General features: G+C 38.5%; 1 protein-coding gene across 1 annotated transcript in view; it reads right to left on the minus strand.

Moving 5' to 3' along the window:
* The window catches only part of LOC128640795 (ubiquitin carboxyl-terminal hydrolase 24), a 385043-nt gene that overhangs the window by 118094 nt on the left and 246201 nt on the right, over positions 1–20748 (minus strand). Inside the window, exons 31-37 of the mRNA XM_053693215.1 lie at positions 19200–19325; positions 18806–18904; positions 18053–18135; positions 5822–5963; positions 4959–5078; positions 3705–3922; positions 3489–3613 (exon numbers count right to left, since the gene is read on the minus strand). Coding sequence (XP_053549190.1) covers positions 3489–3613; positions 3705–3922; positions 4959–5078; positions 5822–5963; positions 18053–18135; positions 18806–18904; positions 19200–19325 — 913 coding nt within the window. The remainder of the gene's footprint in view (positions 1–3488; positions 3614–3704; positions 3923–4958; positions 5079–5821; positions 5964–18052; positions 18136–18805; positions 18905–19199; positions 19326–20748) is intronic.

The following is a 20748-nucleotide window of genomic DNA, read 5'->3' on the forward strand; positions in this document are numbered from 1 at the left end:
GAGGGACCTGTCTCAGAAACAGAGACCGTGATGGAAAGGATGACATGTCCACCAGATCTGCATATCAGGTCCTGCGTGGCTACGCAGGCGCTGTCAAAAACACCAAAGCCCTCTCCTGCTTGGTCTTGACCTCCAAAGGAATCCCACTCCCCCGGAAGAAAAGTCTGACGACTTAGAAAATCCACCTCCCAGTTCTCAACACCTGGGATATGGATAGCTGATAGACAAGAGTGAGTCTCTGTCCAGTGAATTATTGTAAGACTTCTAAAATCACTAGGGAACTTCTGTTTCCCCTTGATGTCTGATGTAAGCCACAGTCGCGTATATTGTCAGACTGAGTATGATGTACCTCAGAGTTGCTAACTGAGGCCAAGTCTGAAGAGCATGGATATCACTCCCAGAATATTTATTAGAAGGAGGGTCTCCTCCTAAGTCCACTATCCCTGAGCCTTCAGGGAGTTCCAGACTGCATCCCAACCTAAAAGGCTGGCATCCATTGAAACAATTGTCCCATCCGACCTGCGGAAGGTCGTACCCTTGGACAGATGGACCCGACATAGTCACCAGAGAAGATAATCTCTGGTCTCTTGGTCCAGGTTCAACAGGGGGACAATCTGTGTAATCCCCGTTACTCTGACTGAGCATGCATAGTTGCAGCGGTCTGAAATGTAGACGTGCAAACGGTACTATGTCCCTTGCCGCTACCTATTAAGCCGATTTCATTCATGTACTGAGCCATCGAAGGGCGCGGATGGGATGAAAAACACGGCAGAAATTTAGAAACTTTGACAACCTGGACTCCGTCGGGTAAATTTTCATTTCTACAGAATCTATCAGAGTCCCTAGGAGGGAAACCCTTGAGATTGGTGATAGAGAACTCTTTCCTTGTTCACTTTCCACCCATGTGATCTCAGAAATGCCAGTACTACGTCCGTATGAGACTTGGCAATTTGGATGTTTGACGCCTGTATCAGGATGTCGTCTAACTAAGGGGCCACTTTTATGCCCCGCGGCCTAAGGACCGCCAAAGCGACCCCAGAACCTCCATAAAGATTCTTGGGGCTGTAGATATCCCAAAGGAAAGAGCTACCAACTTGCTATTGCCTGTCTAGAAAGGCAAACCTGAAAAACGAAGGTGATCTTTATGCATCACAATGTGAGGATAAGCATCCTTTAAATCCATTGTAGTCCTCTATTGACTCTCCAGGATCTCTGAGGAATTTGTTTAAGATCTTTAGATCCAAAATAGGTCTGAAGGTTCCCTCACCTTGGGAACCACAAACAGATTTGAGTAAAAACTCTGTCCCTGTTCCTCTCTTGGAACTGGATGGATCTCGTACACAATGTAAGAATGCCTCCTCCTTTATCTGGTTTGCAGATAATAGTGAAAGGTGAAATCTCCCCTTTTTGGGGGGGGGGGGGGGAATCTTTGAAATCCAGAAGATATCTCTGGGATATAAATTCCAATGCCTAGGGGTCCTGGGCATCTCTTGCCCACGCCCGGGCGAAGAATGAAAGTCTGCCCCCTATAGGGTCTATTACAACAGTGGGAAGCCTGTTTCTATGCAAAATTTAAGCCAGCCATGTGGAAAAAAACTTAGGCCCCAATAAGTTTTATCACCAAACATATGTTAAAAACGATTAAACATGCCAGCAAACGTTTTAAAACACATTTTTACAAAAGTATGTATCTCTATTAATAAGCCTGATACCAGTCGCTTTTACTGCATTTAAGGCTATACCAACATTACAGTGTTATCACCAATGTACGTTAAAAAATGATTAAACATGCCAGCAAACGTTTTAAAACACATTTTTATAAGAGTATGTATCTCTATTAATAAGCCTGATACCAGTCGCTATCGCTGCATTTAAGGCTTTACTTACATTACTTCGGTATCAGCAGTATTTTCTTAGTCAATTCCATTCCTAGAAAAATATTTTACTGCACATACCTTATCTGCAGGAAAACCTGCACGCCATTCCCCCTCTGAAGTACCTCACTCCTCAGAATGTGTGAGAACAGCAAATGGATCTCAGTTACGTCTGCTAAGATCATAGAAAAACGCAGGCAGATTCTTCTTCCAAATACTGCCTGAGAAAAACAGCACACTCCGGTGCCATTTAAAAATAACAAACTTTTGATTGAAGAATAAACTAAGTATAAATCACCACAGAATCTAACGACCTCCTATCTATGTTGAGGCTTGCAAGAGAATGACTGAATATGGCAGTTAGGGGAGGAGCTATATAGCAGCTTTGCTGTGGGTGGACTCTTGCAACTTCCTGTTGGGAAGGAGAATATATTCCATAAGTAATGGATGATCCGTGGACTGGATACACTTAACAAGAGAAATACTTTTAAAAACAGGGGCACTTTCATTGATGAAAATTAACATTGCACTGGATTTGAAGAAATACTTACCTTTTACTTCTGCAAAGCCGGATAGACGATCCCCCGCCTTCTTCTTCCTGTTGTAGACCACAGCAATGACGAAACTGGCTTCCTCCAATCACAGCCAGGCATCACGAGCTGGACGCTCTGGGGTGCAAGCCATGATTGGAGGAAGCCGGTTTTCATCATTTCTGACGTCACTACAGAGGAACTGAGGCTGAGATCCGCGATCCGGTTTTGCAGGAGTAAAAGGTAAGTATTTCTTCAAATCCAGTGCTATGTTAATTTTCATCAATGAAAGTGCCCCTGTTTTTAAAAGTATTTTTAAAAACCGGACACTCACTGATGAAAATTGACCTTCACTTTAAGTCACATTTATTTCATATTTTATTTTACCACCAATTATTTATGCTTTTACTGTTAACTGTGAAGGCAGAGTGGCTCCTCCATAAGGTGTACGGGTATGGCTGGAGTAATTGGTTATATCGGAGCAAAAGCTAAACTTACATCCATTACTAATCAGCCACAGTAAAGTGCACCAAGTACATGGATTTCACTAGGCTTTTCAATGGATGTATCCATCAACTGTAATTGATTTGCAAAACCCTTGTAAATAATGCTAATAAAACTACAGTATTTTAAAACACTTCTATGCAGATTATTTGCAATACACCGCTTACTTGCTGACATATACTATGCATTTATATTTAAAAATGACGTAATTAATTTAAGAAACCAGATTATAAAACAGGTTGAGTTGAAGCACAAAGATGCTGTTAGATATTAGAGCCATTTAAATGATATGGCTAACTCTGGATTTTATGTTTAAGACATGATATAATGTAGGATCCCATTAGAGTATGCAAAATGTCACTAATTAGAATTTATTTTCAAATAAACCCTTTTTAAAAAAAAAAATTTGCTTGCAACAGATAACAGCTCTTCATGATAGTCATGTAGATACAACAAATATGTTTTTACATTCACTTAAGACTTGTGACACTATTTTGAATGCGTTAGATATTTTTTTTGTAAAGAAAATACTGAAAGAATATTAAAGTGTTTAAAAAACGACCCACCACATGCAACTTACATTGGTCAAAAACTTTGGGTCTGTATTCACCTCCGAAACACTCATATTCAATGGTTTCATCATTTAGATCAAACTCTTCCACCACTGTGTCATTAAATTTGTACCACCTGCACTTCCCGCAGCCCCTGAAACAGATTACAGAATGAAAATTTTGAAACCTAAGCATTCAAGAGAACAATAGAGTTATAACAAATTGATTAAATGCCATGTGAATACCTCCTGTCTTTAATGAAGGAATAATAGTGGCCTGCGTGTGCCTGGCCGCTGTGCACAATCACTCCAACTAGCTCATAGTTTTCCGTTGGAGCCACTTTTTTCCGAGGAGATCCACCTCCTGGATCAGTATGTCTCCCATTTTCCCCAACCTCTGAGGAAGAGTCTTGACGAGCCATCCCAGACACAGTGTACGGTTCCATGTTCAGGACCCACGGGAACTATAAAATAGCAGAAAATGACAAGTTGCAAAAATGATTGACTATAGTGTAAAGCCAGAATTAGGTTCAAGCACAACTTTTTTTTTTTTTTTTTTTAATTCTACCAGATTTAAACACAATTCCTAGTAGGTGAATAAAAGATGTATTGTAGGGTTACCATTTATATAGAAACACACTATCACAGGATAAAAACTGAACCGACTAATAACTAAATACAGGGATCATTTCCAAACGGTACCAATTCTTTTTTAAAGAGACATTAAACACTTTAAGATTATAACTTGAGTAACTTATTTATAATTGTCCCTAACTGGTTTAAGAAGAGGAAACAGGGAATCCTAGATAATGCAGATACAGATACAAATCCCCAAACCCAGAATTCCAAACATTCTAAAAAAAAAAAAAACTTTTTAATTAATTTCTAAAAAAATAAATCAAACACAATTATCAAAAATTACTAATTTTCTGTGAGTAACAATCTTTTCTGCCTGTGTCTTTGGCTTGGTCTTTTTGTTCTAAAATGCAAATAATAATCTAGGTTTATTTAAAACAACTATTACCTTTATGATCACTGTACTGAACTATTTTACTGAGGGTACTATGTATACAAAATCCAAACTATTCCGAACTCAAAACCTTTTCTGGTCCCAAGCAGTTTGGATAAATGGCTTTCTTCCTGTACAAACATATTACACCAATTCCTTCAAAACCTAAACAACTAATATTTATAAATATTTTTAAAATATTATTCTTAGTCTAATCTTTTGCTTTAAAGAGACAAGAAACCAAACTTTTTTTCTTTCATAATTCAGACAGAGCATGCAATTATGAACAACTTTCTTCTATTATCCTTTATTGAAGTTTTGCAAGAATTTTATCCATTTGCAAGAGCACTAGATGACGGCACTATTTCCTGCCATGTAGTTCATATATCATGGGAACAAAGCAAATTTAATAGTAGAAGTCACTGAATCACAAAAGAAGATGTTTGCGTTTCATATCCCTTTAATGCTTAAGTTCCTATAAAATGACATACCTTGATCTGTTCGTCATATTTAATGGAACGACCACTTTCCCAATCAAATCCAAACCTCATTAAGTGAATGACCATGACACTTGGCAGAGATTTGATGCAAGTCCTCTTCACGGTGGTTCTCTGAAAGAAAAAAAAATGAATAAACTAAAAATAAAAAATTGACAGCAAGCGAGTTAATGCTAATCCTATAAGGTCAGCTATTTCATAAAGACTTTTCTTTAATAGCTTTTATATTTTATAAAATATCTCAGATTGTTCCCAAAAAAAGTAACAACCAGCTATAAGAGGTCTGCAAGGTTTTACATTTCAACAATCTGTGGTGTCCAAGGAGTTCGGAAAATTGAACACCACATGGTATACATGAAGCAATAGACTTAAAGGGACACTCCAAAATTGTTATTGTTTAAAAAAGTTAGACTATCCCTTTATAACCCATTCCCCAGTTTTGTATATCCAACATAGTAATATTAATATACTTTTTACCTCTGTGATTACTTTATATCTAAGCCTCTCCAGATTGCCCCCTTATCTTAGTTGTTTTGACAAACTTCCATTTTACCAATCAGTGCCGACTCATAAATAACTCCATGTGAGTGAGCACAATTTTACCTATATGGCACACATGAGCTAGCTCTGTCTAGCTGTAGAAAACTGCCAAAATGCAATAAAATAAGAGGTGGCTTTCAAGGGCATATAAATTAGCATATGAGCCTACCTAGGTTTAGCTTTCAACAAAGAATAAAAAAAGAACAAAGCAAATTTGATAAAAGTAAATAAGAAAATTGTTTAAAATTGCATGCCCTATCTGGATCATGAAAGTTTAATTTTGACAAGCTGTACCTTTAACACGTTTTTTTCCTCACCTTTTCTTTGCATTTTTCACAGTAATATGCATTACTGCCTTCAAGGACCTCACCCCTAACAAACTGATCCAATGAGATCTCTAGGCTTTGGCAGGAAGTGACACCTAAATTCAACGCCATGAAAGCCTCCTCGCGCTCATATCTGCAACAAATAGATAGCATTCTTTTAGAGGTGAGGCAGAGAGGTTTCTTCATGTTCATGAAAATAAATGTCTGAATCAAAAGTTGTATTGATAATAAGGTTTTTTTTTTTGTTTTTTTTGTGGGCATGACAAAAATGTGTCAAATGTTTTATTTATTTGTCATTGGATTTGCCTGTGTCTGACTGCTGATATAGAAAACAGGTCTTCTGGGACAAACGTATGGACTCGCACTACACCAGAAATTGAACCAAACTCTAAGTATATCAACTTGAAACATAATCTAAAGACAATAAAATCATACTAGGATAACAATTGCACATTTTTCCTATAGCGGCAAAACAAAACTTTCAATTCATAACCTTATTTTTATGGCAAACATTTAGACTTTTTTGTATTTTAAGTCTTAATTTCAACAAAAAAATCAAAAACAAAATTTATGTAAGAACTTACCTGATAAATTCATTTCTTTCATATTGGCAAGAGTCCATGAGCTTGTGACATATGGGATATACAATACTACCAGGAGGGGCAAATTTTCCCAAACCTCAAAATGCCTATAAATACACCCCTCACCACACCCACAATTCAGTTTAACAAATAGCCAAGCAGTGGGGTGATAAAGAAAGGAGTAGAAAGCATCAACAAAGGAAATTTGGAAATAATTGTGCTTTATACAAAAAATCATAACCACCATAAAAAGGGTGGGCCTCATGGACTCTTGCCAATATGAAAGAAATGAATTTATCAGGTAAGTTCTTACATAAATTATGTTTTATTTCATGTAATTGGCAAGAGTCCATGAGCTAGTGAGATATGGGATATCAATACCCAAGATGTGGAGTCTTCCACTCAAGAGTCACTAGAGAGGGAGGGAATAAAAATAAAAACAGCCATATTCCGCTGAAAAAATAATCCACAACCCAAAAAATAAGTTATTTTCACTTTTAAAAGAAAAAAACTTAAAGGGAAAGTCAACCATAGAATTGTTATAGTTTTAACCTTACCTTACCTTAAGATTACCTTGTATCTAGGAACCTTCTTCCAGCCCCCTGATCAAATGACTGTGACTGTTTATTATCTATTGTCTTAAATTTAGCATTGTTTTGTGCTAAATCTTAAATAACTTTCTGTGCCTGAACACAGTGTTATCTATATAGCCCACGTGTACTTTCTGTCTCTTTGTGTTGAAAAGAGATTTAAAAAGCATGTGATAAGAGGCAGCCCTCAAAGGCTTAGAAATTAGCATATGAGCCTACCTATGTTTAGTTTAAACTAAGAATACCAAGAGAAAAAAGCAAATTTGATGATAAAAGTAAATTGGAAAGTCGATTAAAAACAGAATTTATGCTTACCTGATAAATTACTTTCTCCAACGGTGTGTCCGGTCCACGGCGTCATCCATTACTTGTGGGAATATTCTCTTCCCCAACAGGAAATGGCAAAGAGCACAGCAAAAGCTGTCCATATAGCACCTCCTCAGGCTCCGCTCCCAGTCATTCGACCGACGGTTAGGAGAAAAAAAGGAGAAACTATAGGGTGCCGTGGTGACTGTAGAGTATAGAGAAAAAAAATTTCAAACCTGATTAAAAAACCAGGGCGGGCCGTGGACCGGACACACCGTTGGAGAAAGTAATTTATCAGGTAAGCATAAATTCTGTTTTCTCCAACATTGGTGTGTCCGGTCCACGGTGTCATCCATTACTTGTGGGAACCAATACCAAAGCTTTAGGACACGGATGAAGGTTTAGGACACGGATGAAGGGAGGGAGCAAATCAGGTTACCTAAACGGAAGGCACCACGGCTTGCAAAACCTCTCTCCCAAAAACAGCCTCCGAAGAAGCATAAGTATCAAATTTGTAGTCGCTGCCTTACATATCTGATCAACAGAAGCCTCGTTCTTGAAGGCCCATGTGGAAGCCACAGCCCTAGTAGAGTGAGCTGTGATTCGTTCAGGAGCCTGCCGTCCGGCAGTCTCATAAGCCAATCGGATAATGCTTTTTAGCCAGAAAGAAAGAGGTAGCGGTAGCTTTTTGTCCTCTCCTCTTACCAGAGTAAACGACAAACAAAGATGAGGTTTGTCTAAAATCCTTTGTTGCTTCTAAATAGAACTTTAAAGCACGAACTACATCTAAATTGTGTAACAAACGTTCCTTCTTTGAAACTGGATTCGGACACAGAGAAGGAACAACTATTTCCTGGTTAATATTCCTGTTGGAAACAACTTTGGGAAGAAAACCAGGCTTAGTACGCAAAACGACCTTATCTGAATGGAACACCAGATAGGGTGTATTACACTGCAAAGCAGATAATTCAGAAACTCTTCTAGCAGAAGAAATAGCAACCAAAAACAGAACTTTCCAAGATAATAACTTGATATCTATGGAATGTAAAGGTTCAAACGGAACCCCTTGAAGAACTGAAAGAACTAAATTTAGAATCCAAGGAGGAGTCATGGGTCTGTAAACAGGCTTGATACTGACCAAAGCCTGTACAAAGGCTTGTACATCTGGCACAGCTGCCAGTTGTTTGTGTAACAAGACAGATAAAGAAGAAATCTGTCCTTTTAGAGAACTTGCTGACAATCCCTTATCCAAACCTTCTTGGAGAAAGGAGAGGATTTTAGGAATTTTAATCTTACTCCAGGAAAATCCCTTGGATTCACACCAACAGATATATTTTTTCCATATTTTATGGTAAATCTTTCTAGTCACAGGTTTTCTGGCTTGGACCAGAGTATCTATCACTGAATCTGAAAACCCACGCTTGGATAAAATCAAGCGTTCAATTTCCAAGCAGTCATCTGCAGAGAAACTAGATTTAGATGTTCGAATGGACCTTGTACTAGAAGATCCTGTCTCAAAGGTAGCTTCCATGGTGGAGCCGATGACATATTCACCAGGTCTGCATACCAAGTCCTGCGCGGCCACGCAGGAGCTATTAGAATCACAGAGGCCTTCTCCTGTTTGATCCTGGCTACAAGCCTGGGAAGGAGAGGGAACGGTGGAAACGCATAAGCTAGGTTGAACGACCAAGGCGCCACTAATGCATCCACTAGAGTCGCCTTGGGATCCCTGGATCTGGCCCCGTAGCAAGGAACCTTGAAGTTCTGACGAGACGCCATCAGATCCATGTTCCCATAATTGAGTCAACTGGGCAAAAACCTCCGGGTGGAGTTCCCACTCCCCCGGATGGAAAGTCTGACGACTCAGATAATCCGCCTCCCAGTTGTCTACTCCTGGGATGTGAATTGCAGATAGGTGGCAGGAGTGATCCTCCGCCCATTTGATGATCTTGGATACCTCTCTCATCGCCAAGGAACTCTTTGTTCCCCCCTGATGGTTGATGTAAGCCTTCGTTAGTTGAGGCCAAGCCCGGAGAGCATTGAATATCGCTCTCAGTTCCAGGATGTTTATCGGGAGAAGAGACTCTTCCCGAGACCATAGACCCTGAGCTTTCAGGGAATCCCAGACCGCGCCCCAGCCTAATAGACTGGCGTTGGTCGTGACAATGACCCACTCTGGTCTGCGGAAACTCATTCCCTGAGACAGGTGATCCTGGGACAACCAGCAACGGAGTGAGTCTCTGGTCATCTGGTCTACTTGAATCTTTGGAGACAAGTCTGCATAGTCCCCATTCCACTGATTGAGCATGCACAGTTATAATGATCTTAGATGAATTCGAGCAAAAAGAACGATGTCCATTGCTGCAACCATCAACCCTACTACTTCCATGCACTGAGCTATGGAAGGCTGCAGAATAGAGTGAAGAACTTGACAAGCGTTTAGAAGCTTTGACTTTCTGACTTCTGTCAGGAAGATCTTAATTTCTAAAGAATCTATTATTGTTCCCAAAAAGGGAACTCTTGTGGACGGAGACAGGGAACTTTTTTCTACGTTCACCTTCCACCCGTGAGATCTGAGAAAGGCTAAAACAATGTCTGTATGAGCCTTTGCCTTGGAAAGAGACAACGCTTGAATTAGAATGTCGTCCAGATAAGGTGCCACTGCAATGCCCCTTGGTCTTAGAACCGCCAGAAGGGACCCAAGCACCTTTGTGAAAATTCTGGGAGCAGTGGCTAGTCCGAATGGAAGAGCCACGTACTGATAATGTTTGTCCAGAAAGGCAAACCTTAGGAACTGATGATGATCTTTGTGGATAGGAATATGTAGGTACGCATCCTTTAAATCCACGGTAGTCATATATTGACCCTCCTGGATTGTAGGTAAAATTGTTCGAATGGTTTCCATTTTGAACGATGGAACTCTGAGAAATTTGTTTAGAATTTTTAAATCCAGAATTGGTCTGAAAGTTCCCTCTTTTTTGGGAACTACAAACAGGTTTGAGTAAAACCCCTGACCTTGTTCCACAGCTGGAACTGAGTGTATCACTCCCATCTTTAACAGGTCTTCTACACAATGTAAAAATGCCTGTCTCTTTATTTGGTTTGAAGATAAGTGAGACATGTGGAACCTTCCCCTTGGGGGTAGTTCCTTGAATTCTAGAAGATAACCCTGAGAGACTATTTCTAGTGCCCAGGGATCCTGAACATCTGTTGCCCAAGCCTGAGCGAAGAGAGAGAGTCTGCCCCCTACTAGATCCGGTCCTGGATCAGGGGCTACCCCTTCATGCTGTCTTGGTAGCAGCAGCAGGCTTCTTGGCCTGTTTACCCTTATTCCAGCCTTGCATTGGTTTCCAAGCTGGTTTAGTCTGGGAAGCGTTACCCTCTTGTCTAGAGGCTGCCGAGTTAGAAGCCGGTCCGTTCCTGAAATTGCGAAAGGAACGAAAATTGGACTTATTCTTAGCCTTGAAAGGTCTATCCTGTGGGAGGGCATGGCCCTTTCCCCCAGTGATGTCTGAAATAATTTCTTTTAATTCTGGCCCAAAAAGGGTCTTACCTTTGAAAGGGATATTAAGCAATTTTGTCTTGGAAGATACATCCGCCGACCAAGACTTTAGCCAGAGCGCTCTGCGCGCCACAATTGCAAACCCTGAATTTTCATCTAAAATAAAGGAATTAGCTAACTTAAGTGCGTGAATTCTGTCCATGACTTCCTCATATGGAGTCTCCATATTAAGCGACTTTTCATCGAACCAGAAACACGCCGCCGTAGTGACAGGAATAATGCACGAAATTGGTTGGAGGAGGTAACCTTGCTGAACAAAAATCTTTTTAAGCAAACCCTCCAATTTTTTATCCATAGGATCTTTGAAAGCACAATTGTCCTCAATAGGAATAGTCGTGCGCTTAGCTAGGGTAGAAACTGCCCCCTCAACCTTAGGGTCTGTTTGCCATGTGTCCTTCCTTGGGTCGACCATGGGGAACAATTTCTTAAATATAGGAGGTGGGACAAAGGGTATACCTGGTCTCTCCCACTCCTTATTCACTATGTCCGCCACCCTTTTAGGGATCGGGAAGGCATCAGGGTGCACCGGGACCTCTAAGAATTTGTCCATCTTGCACAATTTTTCTGGAATGACCAAAGAGTCACAATCATCCAGAGTAGCTAGCACCTGCTTAAGTAATGCGCGGAGATGCTCTAACTTAAATTTAAACGTCACAACATCAGGTTCTGCCTGTTGAGAGATTCTCCCTGAATTTGAAAGCTCTCCCTCCGACAAACCCTCCCTCACTGCCACTTCTGACTGGTGTGAGGGTATGACAGATAAACTATCGTCAGCGCCTTCATGCTCCACTGTATTTAAAACTGAGCAATCACGCTTTCTCTGAAATGCTGGCATTTTGGATAAAATATTAGCTATGGAATTATCCATTACTGACGTTAATTGTTGCATAGTAACAAGCATTGGCGCGCTAGATGTACTAGGGGTCGCCTGCGTGGGCATAACTGGTGTTGACACAGAAGGAGAGGATGATTAACTATCCCCACTACCTTCATTTGATGAATCATCTTGGGCAAATCTTGGGCAACCTTATTAAATGTGACAGTACTGTCCTTACTTTGTCTGGACGCTATGGCACAATTATCACATACATTTGAAGGGGGGACCACCTTGGCCTCCATACATACAGAACATGTTCTATCTGAAGGTACAGACATGTTAGACAGGCTTAAACAGGCTAATAATGAAAAAAAAAAACGTTTTAAAACAAAACCGTTACTGTCTCTTTAAATGTTAAACAGAGCACACTTTATTTCTGAATGTGTGAAAAACTATGAAGGAAATATCCAATCTTTACCAAATTTTCACCACAGTGTCTTAATGCCTTAAAAGTATTGCACCCCAATTTTCAAGCTTTTAACCCCTTACATGAGGAAACCGGAGCCGTTTAATCAAATAGCAATCTTTAACCCAACTACAGTCCCAGCCACAGCGTTTGCTGCGACTTCACCTGTCCTTAGGAGTTATACGATACCAAATTAAGCCTTCCAGGAACGTTTCCAATGATCACCAGACCCTCTTGCATGCATCCAAAAGAAACTGTGCAATTATGGCGCGAAAATGAGGCTCTGCCTACTATAGTGAAAGGCCCTTCCTGACTGGAAAGGTGTCTAAACAACTGCCTGGCGTCTAAAAACGTTCCCTCACAATAAAAGTTTTATAAATCACCTCTAGATTTCATAAAAAACTTAAATAAAGCAATCTATTTAGCCCATAAGAGTGTCAACCAGTGTATAGCCCATAATAAGCCTTCATTCTGTTAGGAGTCTAAGAAAATGGCTTACCGATCCTCAAGAGGGAAAATGACAGTCTTCTAGCATTACACAGTCTTGTTAGAAAATGGACTAGTCATACCTTGAGCAGAAAAGTCTGCTAACTGTTCCCCCCAACTGAAGTTCTCTGGGCTCAACAGTCCTGCGTGGGAACAGCAATCGATTTTAGTTACTGCTGCTAAAATCATACTCCTCTTTTAAACAGAAATCTTCATCCTTTCTGTTTTAGAGTAAATAGTACAAACCGGCACTATTTTAAAATAAACTCTTGATAGCAGAATAAAAAACTACAATTAAACACCACATACTCTTCACCATCTCCGTGGAGATGCTACTTGTTCAGAGCGGCAAAGAGAATGACTGGGGGGCGGAGCCTGAGGAGGGGCTATATGGACAGCTTTTGCTGTGCTCTTTGCCATTTCCTGTTGGGGAAGAGAATATTCCCACAAGTAATGGATGACGCCGTGGACCGGACACACCAATGGTGGAGAAATTAAAAGTCCTATCTGAATAATGAAAGTTTAATTTATACTTGACTGTCCCTTTAAATCAAAAGCAGAAGAATCAAACTGAAACAGCTGCCTGAAGAACTTTTCTACCAAAAACTGCTTCCGAAGAAGCAAATACATCAAAATGGTAGAATTTAGTAAATGTATGCAAAGAGGACCAAGTTGCTGCTTTGCAAATCTGATCAACTGAAGCTTCATGCTTAAAAGCCCACAAAGTGGAGACTGATCTAGTAGAATGAGCTGTAATTCTCTGAGGCGGGGTTTGACCCGACTCCAAATAAGCTTGATGAATCAAAAGTTTCAACCAAGAAGCCAAGGAAATAGCAGAAGCTTTCTGACCTTTCCTAGGACCAGAAAATAAAACAAATAAACTGGAAGTCTTCCAGAAATTTTTAGTAGCTTCCACATAATATTTCAAAGCTCTTACCACATCCAAAGAATGTAAGGATCTCTCCAAAGAATTCTTAGGATTAGGACACAAGGAAGGGACAACAATTTCTCTACTAATGTTGTTAGAATTCACAACCTTAGGTAAAAATTTAAAAGAAGTCTGCAAAACTGCCTTATCCTGATGAAAAATCAGAAAAGGAGACTCACAAGAAAGAGCAGATAGCTCAGAAACTCTTCTAGCAGAAGAAATAGCCAAAAGGAACAATACTTTCCAGGAAAGTAGTTTAATGTCCAAAGAATGCATAGGCTCAAATCGAGGAGCCTGTAAAGCCTTCAGAACGAAATTAAGACTCCAAGGAGGAGAAATTGATTTAATAACAGGCTTAATACGAACTAAAGCCTGTACAAAACAGTGAATATCAGGAATTATAGCAATATTTCTGTGAAATAAAACAGAAAGAGCAGAGATTTGTCCTTTCAAGGAACTTGCAGACAAACCCTTATCCAAACCATCCTGAAGGAACTGTAAAATTCTAGGAATTCTAAAAGAATGCCAGGAGAATTTATGAGAAGAACACCATGAAATGTAAGTCTTCCAAACTCTATAATAAATCTTTCTAGAGACAGATTTATGAGCTTGTAACATAGTATTAATCACTGAGTCAGAGAAACCTCTATGACTTAGAACTAAGCGTTCAATTTCCATACCTTCAAATTTAATGATTTGAGATCCTGATGGAAAAACGGACCTTGAGATAGTAGGTCCGGCCGTAACGGAAGTGGCCAAGGCGGGCAACTGGACATCCGAACCAGATCCGCATACCAAAACCTGTGTGGCCATATAGTCACCATCTTGAAAGTTGGTACTCTTACATAACGATTCAAAATTTTCAGATCCAGAACTGGTCTGAACAAATTTTCTTTCTTTGGTACAATGAATAGGTTTGAATAAAACCCCAAACCTTGTTCCCGAGGAGGCATGATTACCCATGAAGACTCCAGGTCTGAAACACACTTCAGAAAAGCCTGAGCTTTTACTGGATTTACAGGTATGCGTGAGAGAAAAAATCTTCTCACAGGAGGTCTTACTTTGAATCCTATTCGATACCCTTGAGAGAGAATGCTCTGAATCAAATGATTTTGGACAGATTTTATCCAAAAATCCCTGAAAAACCTTAATCTGCCACCTACCAGCTGAGCTGGAATGAGGGCCTTCATGCGGACTTAGGAGCAGACTTTGGTTTCCTAAATGCCTTGGATTTATTCCAATTTGAAGAAGGCTTCCAACTGGAAGCAGATTCCTTGGGAGGAGGATTGAGTTTTTGTTCCTTATTCTGACGAAAGGAACAAAAACGGTTAGAAGCCTTAGATTTACCCTTAGGTTTTTTATCCTGAGGCAAAAAAAACTCATTTTCCTCCAGTGATAGTTGAAATAATAGAATCCAACTGAGAACCAAATAAATTATTACCTTGGAAAGAAAGAGATAGTAATCTAGATTTAGATGTCATATCAGCATTCCAAGATTTAAGCCACAAAGCTCTTCTAGCTAATACAGCTAAAGACATGGATCTAACATCAATTTTGATAATATAAAAAATGGCATCACAAATAAAATGATTAGCATGTTACAATAAGCGAACAATGCTAGATATGTCAAAATCCAATTCATGTTGCGCTAAATTTTCCAACCAGAAAGTTGATGCAGCTGCAACATCACCCAAAGAGATAGCAGGACTGAGAAGATGACCTGAATATAAATAGGCCTTCCTTAGATAATATTGAAGTTTCCTATCTAAAGGATCCCTAAAGGAAGTGCTATCTTCCATAGGAATAGTGGTACATTTAGCAAGAGTAGAAATAGCTCCATCAACTTTGGGGATTTTTTCCCAAAACTCTATAGATTTTGCTGGTAAAGGATACAATCTCTTAAACCTTGAAGAAGGAATAAAGGAAGTACCTGGCTTATTCCATTCCCTAGAAATCATATCAGAAATAGCCTCAGGAATGGGAAAAACACCTGGGGAAACCACAGGAGGTTTAAAAACAGCATTTAAACGTTTATTAGACTGAACGTCAATAGGACTGGTTACCTCAATATCCAAAGTAATTAACACTTCTTTTAATAAAGAACGCATATACTCTATTTTAAATAAATAAGTAGATTTGTCAGTGTCAATATCTGAGGAAGGATCTTCTGTTTCAGATAGATCCTCATCAGAAGAGGATGAATTATTATGTTGTTGGTCATTTGAAATTTCATCAGCTAAATGAGAAGTTTTAAAAGACCTTTTACGTTTATTAGAAGGTGGAATCAGAAACAAATTCTTTAAAATTTACAGGTATATCATGCACATTAGAAGTTGAAGGAACTGCAACTTGCAATGTACTATTACTGATAGAAACACTATCTGCATGTAAAAGTTTATCATGACAACTATTACAAATGACATTCGGTGGAATAATTTCTACAATTTTACAACAAATGCACTTAGCTTTGGTAGAACCGATGTCATGCAGCAATGTTCCAGCAGAAACTTCAGAGGCAGGATCAGATTGGGACATCTTGCTCAATGTAAGAGAAAAAACAACATATAAAGCAAAATTATCTATTTCCTTAAATGACAGTTTCAGGAATGGGAAAAAATGCAAAAGCATAGGCCTCTTGATAGAAAAGAAAGAAGGAGGCAAACAACAATGGGGTATCGAAATAATGAAGAAAATTTGGCGCCAAGTATGACGCACAACCTAACAAACTTTTTTTGAGCCAAAAATGCGTGAAAGGTCTCTGTGTCACGTATGACGCTGGAAATGACCAAGTTGCGTCAAAAAAGTTTGCGCCAAAAATGACGCAATAAAGTCTAACATTTGACGCACCCGCGGGCCTAACACCCGCAATTGCAAAAAGTAGTCAAATTGAAAAAAGACTAAACCCCAGGTAAGAAATACATTTCTTAAAGTGTTTATATTCCCAAATATGAAACTGACTGCAGAAGGAAATACATGAACCTAACTCATGGCAAATATAAGTACAATACATATATTTAGAACTTTATATAATTTGCATAAAGTGCCAAACCATAGCTGAGAGTGTCTTAAGTAATGAAAACATACTTACCAAAAGACACCCATCCACATATAGCAGATAGCCAAACCAGTACTAAAACAGTTATTAGTAGAGATAATGGTAAATTGAGAGTATATCGTCGATCTGAAAAGGGAGGTAGGAGATGAATCTCTACGACCGATAACAGAGAACCCATGAAAAAGACCCCCGTTAGAGAAATCATCGTATTTAATAGGTGATACTCCCTTCACGTCCCTCTGACATTTGCTGTACTCTGAGAGGAATCGGGCTTCAACAATGCTGAGAAGCGCATATCAACGTAGAAATCTTAGCACAAACTTACTTCACCACCTCCATAGGAGGCAAAGTTTGTAAAAACTGAATTGTGGGTGTGGTGAGGGGTGTATTTATAGGCATTTTGAGGTTTGGGAAACTTTGCCCCTCCTGGTAGGATTGTATATCCCATATGTCACAAGCTCATGGACTCTTGCCAATTACATGAAAGAAATATTAGTTTTGTTTTTTTCTTCAAACACAATATTGCATAACGTATTTCCTTATTTTAATCAATATATATGTTTAGGGTCACAATAGTTTTCCTTTTCCTGTTCATTAATCATTTACACAACTGTGTCCTCCTTGTTAGACAACACACACACAACAGTATAAATTATACATTCATGTCTTTTTTTCTGCAAGCTTACATTTAAACAGCTTTTATTTGTAAATCAATTTTTTATTCAAGATATTTCATGCACATCATAGAATACATTTATTTATGGAGGATAAAATGTACAATTCACTAGAGTTCTAAGGGATATTTAACCTTTTAAAACAAAAATAGCAAATAGAAAAACATGACTTCTAGCAATTACAGACACGTCGCAGGAACATTTCACTGTTAAAGGGACAGTCTAGGCCAAAATAAACTTTCATGATTCAGATAGAGCATGTAATTTTAAACAATTTTCCAATCTACTTTTATCACCAATTTTGCTTTGTTCTCTTGGTATTCTTAGTTGAAAGCTTAACCTAGGAGGTTCATATGCTAATTTCTTAGATCTTGAAGGCCACCTCTTTTCAGAATGCATTTTAACAGTTTTTTTACCACTAGAGGGTGTTAGTTCACGTATTTCATATAGATAACACTGTGCTTGTGCACGTGAAGTTATCTGGGGGCAGGCACTGATTGGCTAGACTGCAAGTCTGTCAAAAGAACTGAAATAAAGGGGCAGTTTGCAGAGGCTTAGATACAAGATAATCACAGAGGTTAAAAGTATATTATTATAACTGTGTTGGTTATGCAAAACTGGGGAATGGGTAATAAAGAGATTATCTATCTTTTAAAACAATAACAATTCTGGTGTAGACTGTCCCTTTAATAGTAACCCACATTGGTTTCCTAGTAAAATAATGAGTTGTAACTAAGCAACTGTCGGCTGCACAAACCTGTGTGGACAATCTTTACAGATCTTCTGGTCAGAATAGATGCCTTGAAAAGTGTTCTTAAATATTTGGTCACGTCCCATTTTCTAAGCAAAACAGAGAATATAAATAGCTTAGACATTTCAATCAGAGGTCAGCTTGGCATAGCCTGATCACACTTAGTTTATATTCTCAATATTATAAATACACAAGAAAGAGCACAAAACAGCGTTATTGTTATTTACATAATTCAAGGGACAAACATAGAAAAATGCTTTAAGAACTGCACTTTTCAAGGGGTTAAAGCAGAAAGTTCAAGTAGCACAAGGTGACCCTCAGCATCATCCCTAATATGTGCAAGAATTCCTTGCTCACAAAGAAATAAAAATAGTTGAAATATGTCTCAAATGTGTGCATCGATGTAACAAAATGAAAGATCAAACATCCGTTCATTCATTATTTTATTTGTGAATAGGTTTCTTTATAAGATAGAATAAATAAATGCACAATGTATTTGTTCATTTAATTCTATTAATAAACGAATTTTGCCAAATAAATAACACATTTTTGCACTTGTCTAGTTGCTTTGCAAATACGTTGCTTCTGATTGGCTCAGGTTGTATTTTTCTAAAGAGGTAAAATGCATTGCATCTGGGTGCAAGGACATTTGTTTGAAAATAAAAGTATGTTGTATTGCCTGTTTTATACCTGTACCAAATTGTCCTCAGCAGAAGAGATAGATTAGGGGAAAAATCTAGTTTAAGCTCCACAAATCACCTTTAGATATTCATCCAATTGGTCTATAAGACTGGTGAAGAATTCATAGGCGTCCTGCTGTTCCCGCACATACAGCTCCTTATTCCACATCTTGAAGATCTAATAATTGAAATGAAGAACATTACATTTCTGCTCCTATTAAAAAGCCTAACATGAATTTTAACAGTTTGTGCACAATTCTAATAAAATGTTGCTGAATCTCCCTGCACTAGGATTATTTGAGTCATTACATATTGTGGATAATACCACAATATATTTCTAACTCATTTATAAGTCTGCAGCATAAACTTTGCATCCACCTGAACAGACGAGACATCACGTGCTAACCATTACCATCATGCATTGCAGTATTCCCAGGTGCAGTTTGGGAACTAACTTGCTCCTTAATAAGTACCTTCCAGAAGTTTTCTGGCACATAGTACTGCAGCTTGCTCTCCATCAAGTGGCCAAAGAGAGATTGCACCTGATAAAACACGCTGTCATCTGGATTCTCGGTCTCATCTTCCATGGAAAGCAAAACCTAATGGATCAAGAACATTTAAGTATGGTCAGATCTGGTAAAGGAACTTTAAAAGGACATGAAACACAAATTTTTGTTTTCATGATTCATATAGAGCATGTAATCTTAAACAACATTCCAATTTACTTCTATTATCTAATTTGCTTCATTCTCTTGGTATCCTATGTTACCTGTGTTAAAACCCCCCATATGTAAATAGATTCAGGATCAGTAAAGCTGCCGATTGGTGGCTGCACATACATGCCTCTTGTCATTGTCTCACCCAATGTGCTCAGCTAGCTCTCAGTAGCGCATTGATGCTCCTTCAACAAAGAGATACCAAGTAAGTCAAGCAAATTAGATAGAATAAGTAAATTGGAAAGTTATTAAAATTGTATGCTCTATCTGAATCATGAAAGGAAAATGTTGGGTTTTATTTCCCTATTAAATGTAATTCCCCATAAAATGTTTCATTATGTACAGTAATAAAATCTTCATGCACATAACTATGACTATTTCCCATTACAACAGAGGCAGGAATGCTACACAATGATTTATTGATCAGTACAGGGGATCCAATTTATATCTGTTCCTCAATAACCGCAGCAGAGAAGGAGAAAAGATAAATATGTATGTGTGTGTGTATGTATGTGTGTATGTGTGTATGTATGTATGTATGTATGTATGTATGTATGTATGTATGTATGTATGTATATATATATATATATATATATATATATATATATATATATATATCTATATATATAGATAGATAGATAGAGAGAGAGAGAGAATATATCACCAATTAAATATTAAGAAAAATGACTAATTTGTTAGAGCATGTATTTTTGCATTAGTGCCCCTAGGAAACTGTATTTAATCCCTATAAATAGATTAAATACATAAGTAAAGCCCCACACCATAACTTTGTGTCTTGCTTGGGAGCCGCAAGGCTTAGTCAGTGATTGGCGGGGTGAGATCAGGGCCGTATTTACAGCCCAGGTGACTGTAGGCACCAAAATCTAAATGTATGAACTTATAGATACAGCCTAAATCTTTATAGAATTATGATTTTTTTACAGCAGTTGCTAATTTTGCCACTTTAAAGGAAGTCCATGATCTATAACAAAACACTGCAGACAGAATTTGCCCAGTATGAGATTCCAGTCAGAACAGTATTTTTTTTAAATATAATTTATACAAGAAAAGTGCAGGTTGTTTAGACTGGGGCTTCTTTTAGAAACTTTGCTGACCAAGACTGCAATGTGCACAATCAACCAAGGGTCAAGCCCTGGCATTTTGCATTTTAGCAATAATAATCATACCTATGGTATTTTATATGAAAGACTGTCCTCTGACTGTACAATCTGTCATTTTGATTTTGACAGCCACTGCTGCGGCAGCCGATACACTGTGCACTCAGAACGTTCTGTAATAGTGTACA

Source organism: Bombina bombina, chromosome 10 (assembly GCF_027579735.1).
Source record: "Bombina bombina isolate aBomBom1 chromosome 10, aBomBom1.pri, whole genome shotgun sequence".
Taxonomy (NCBI): Eukaryota; Metazoa; Chordata; class Amphibia; order Anura; family Bombinatoridae; genus Bombina; species Bombina bombina.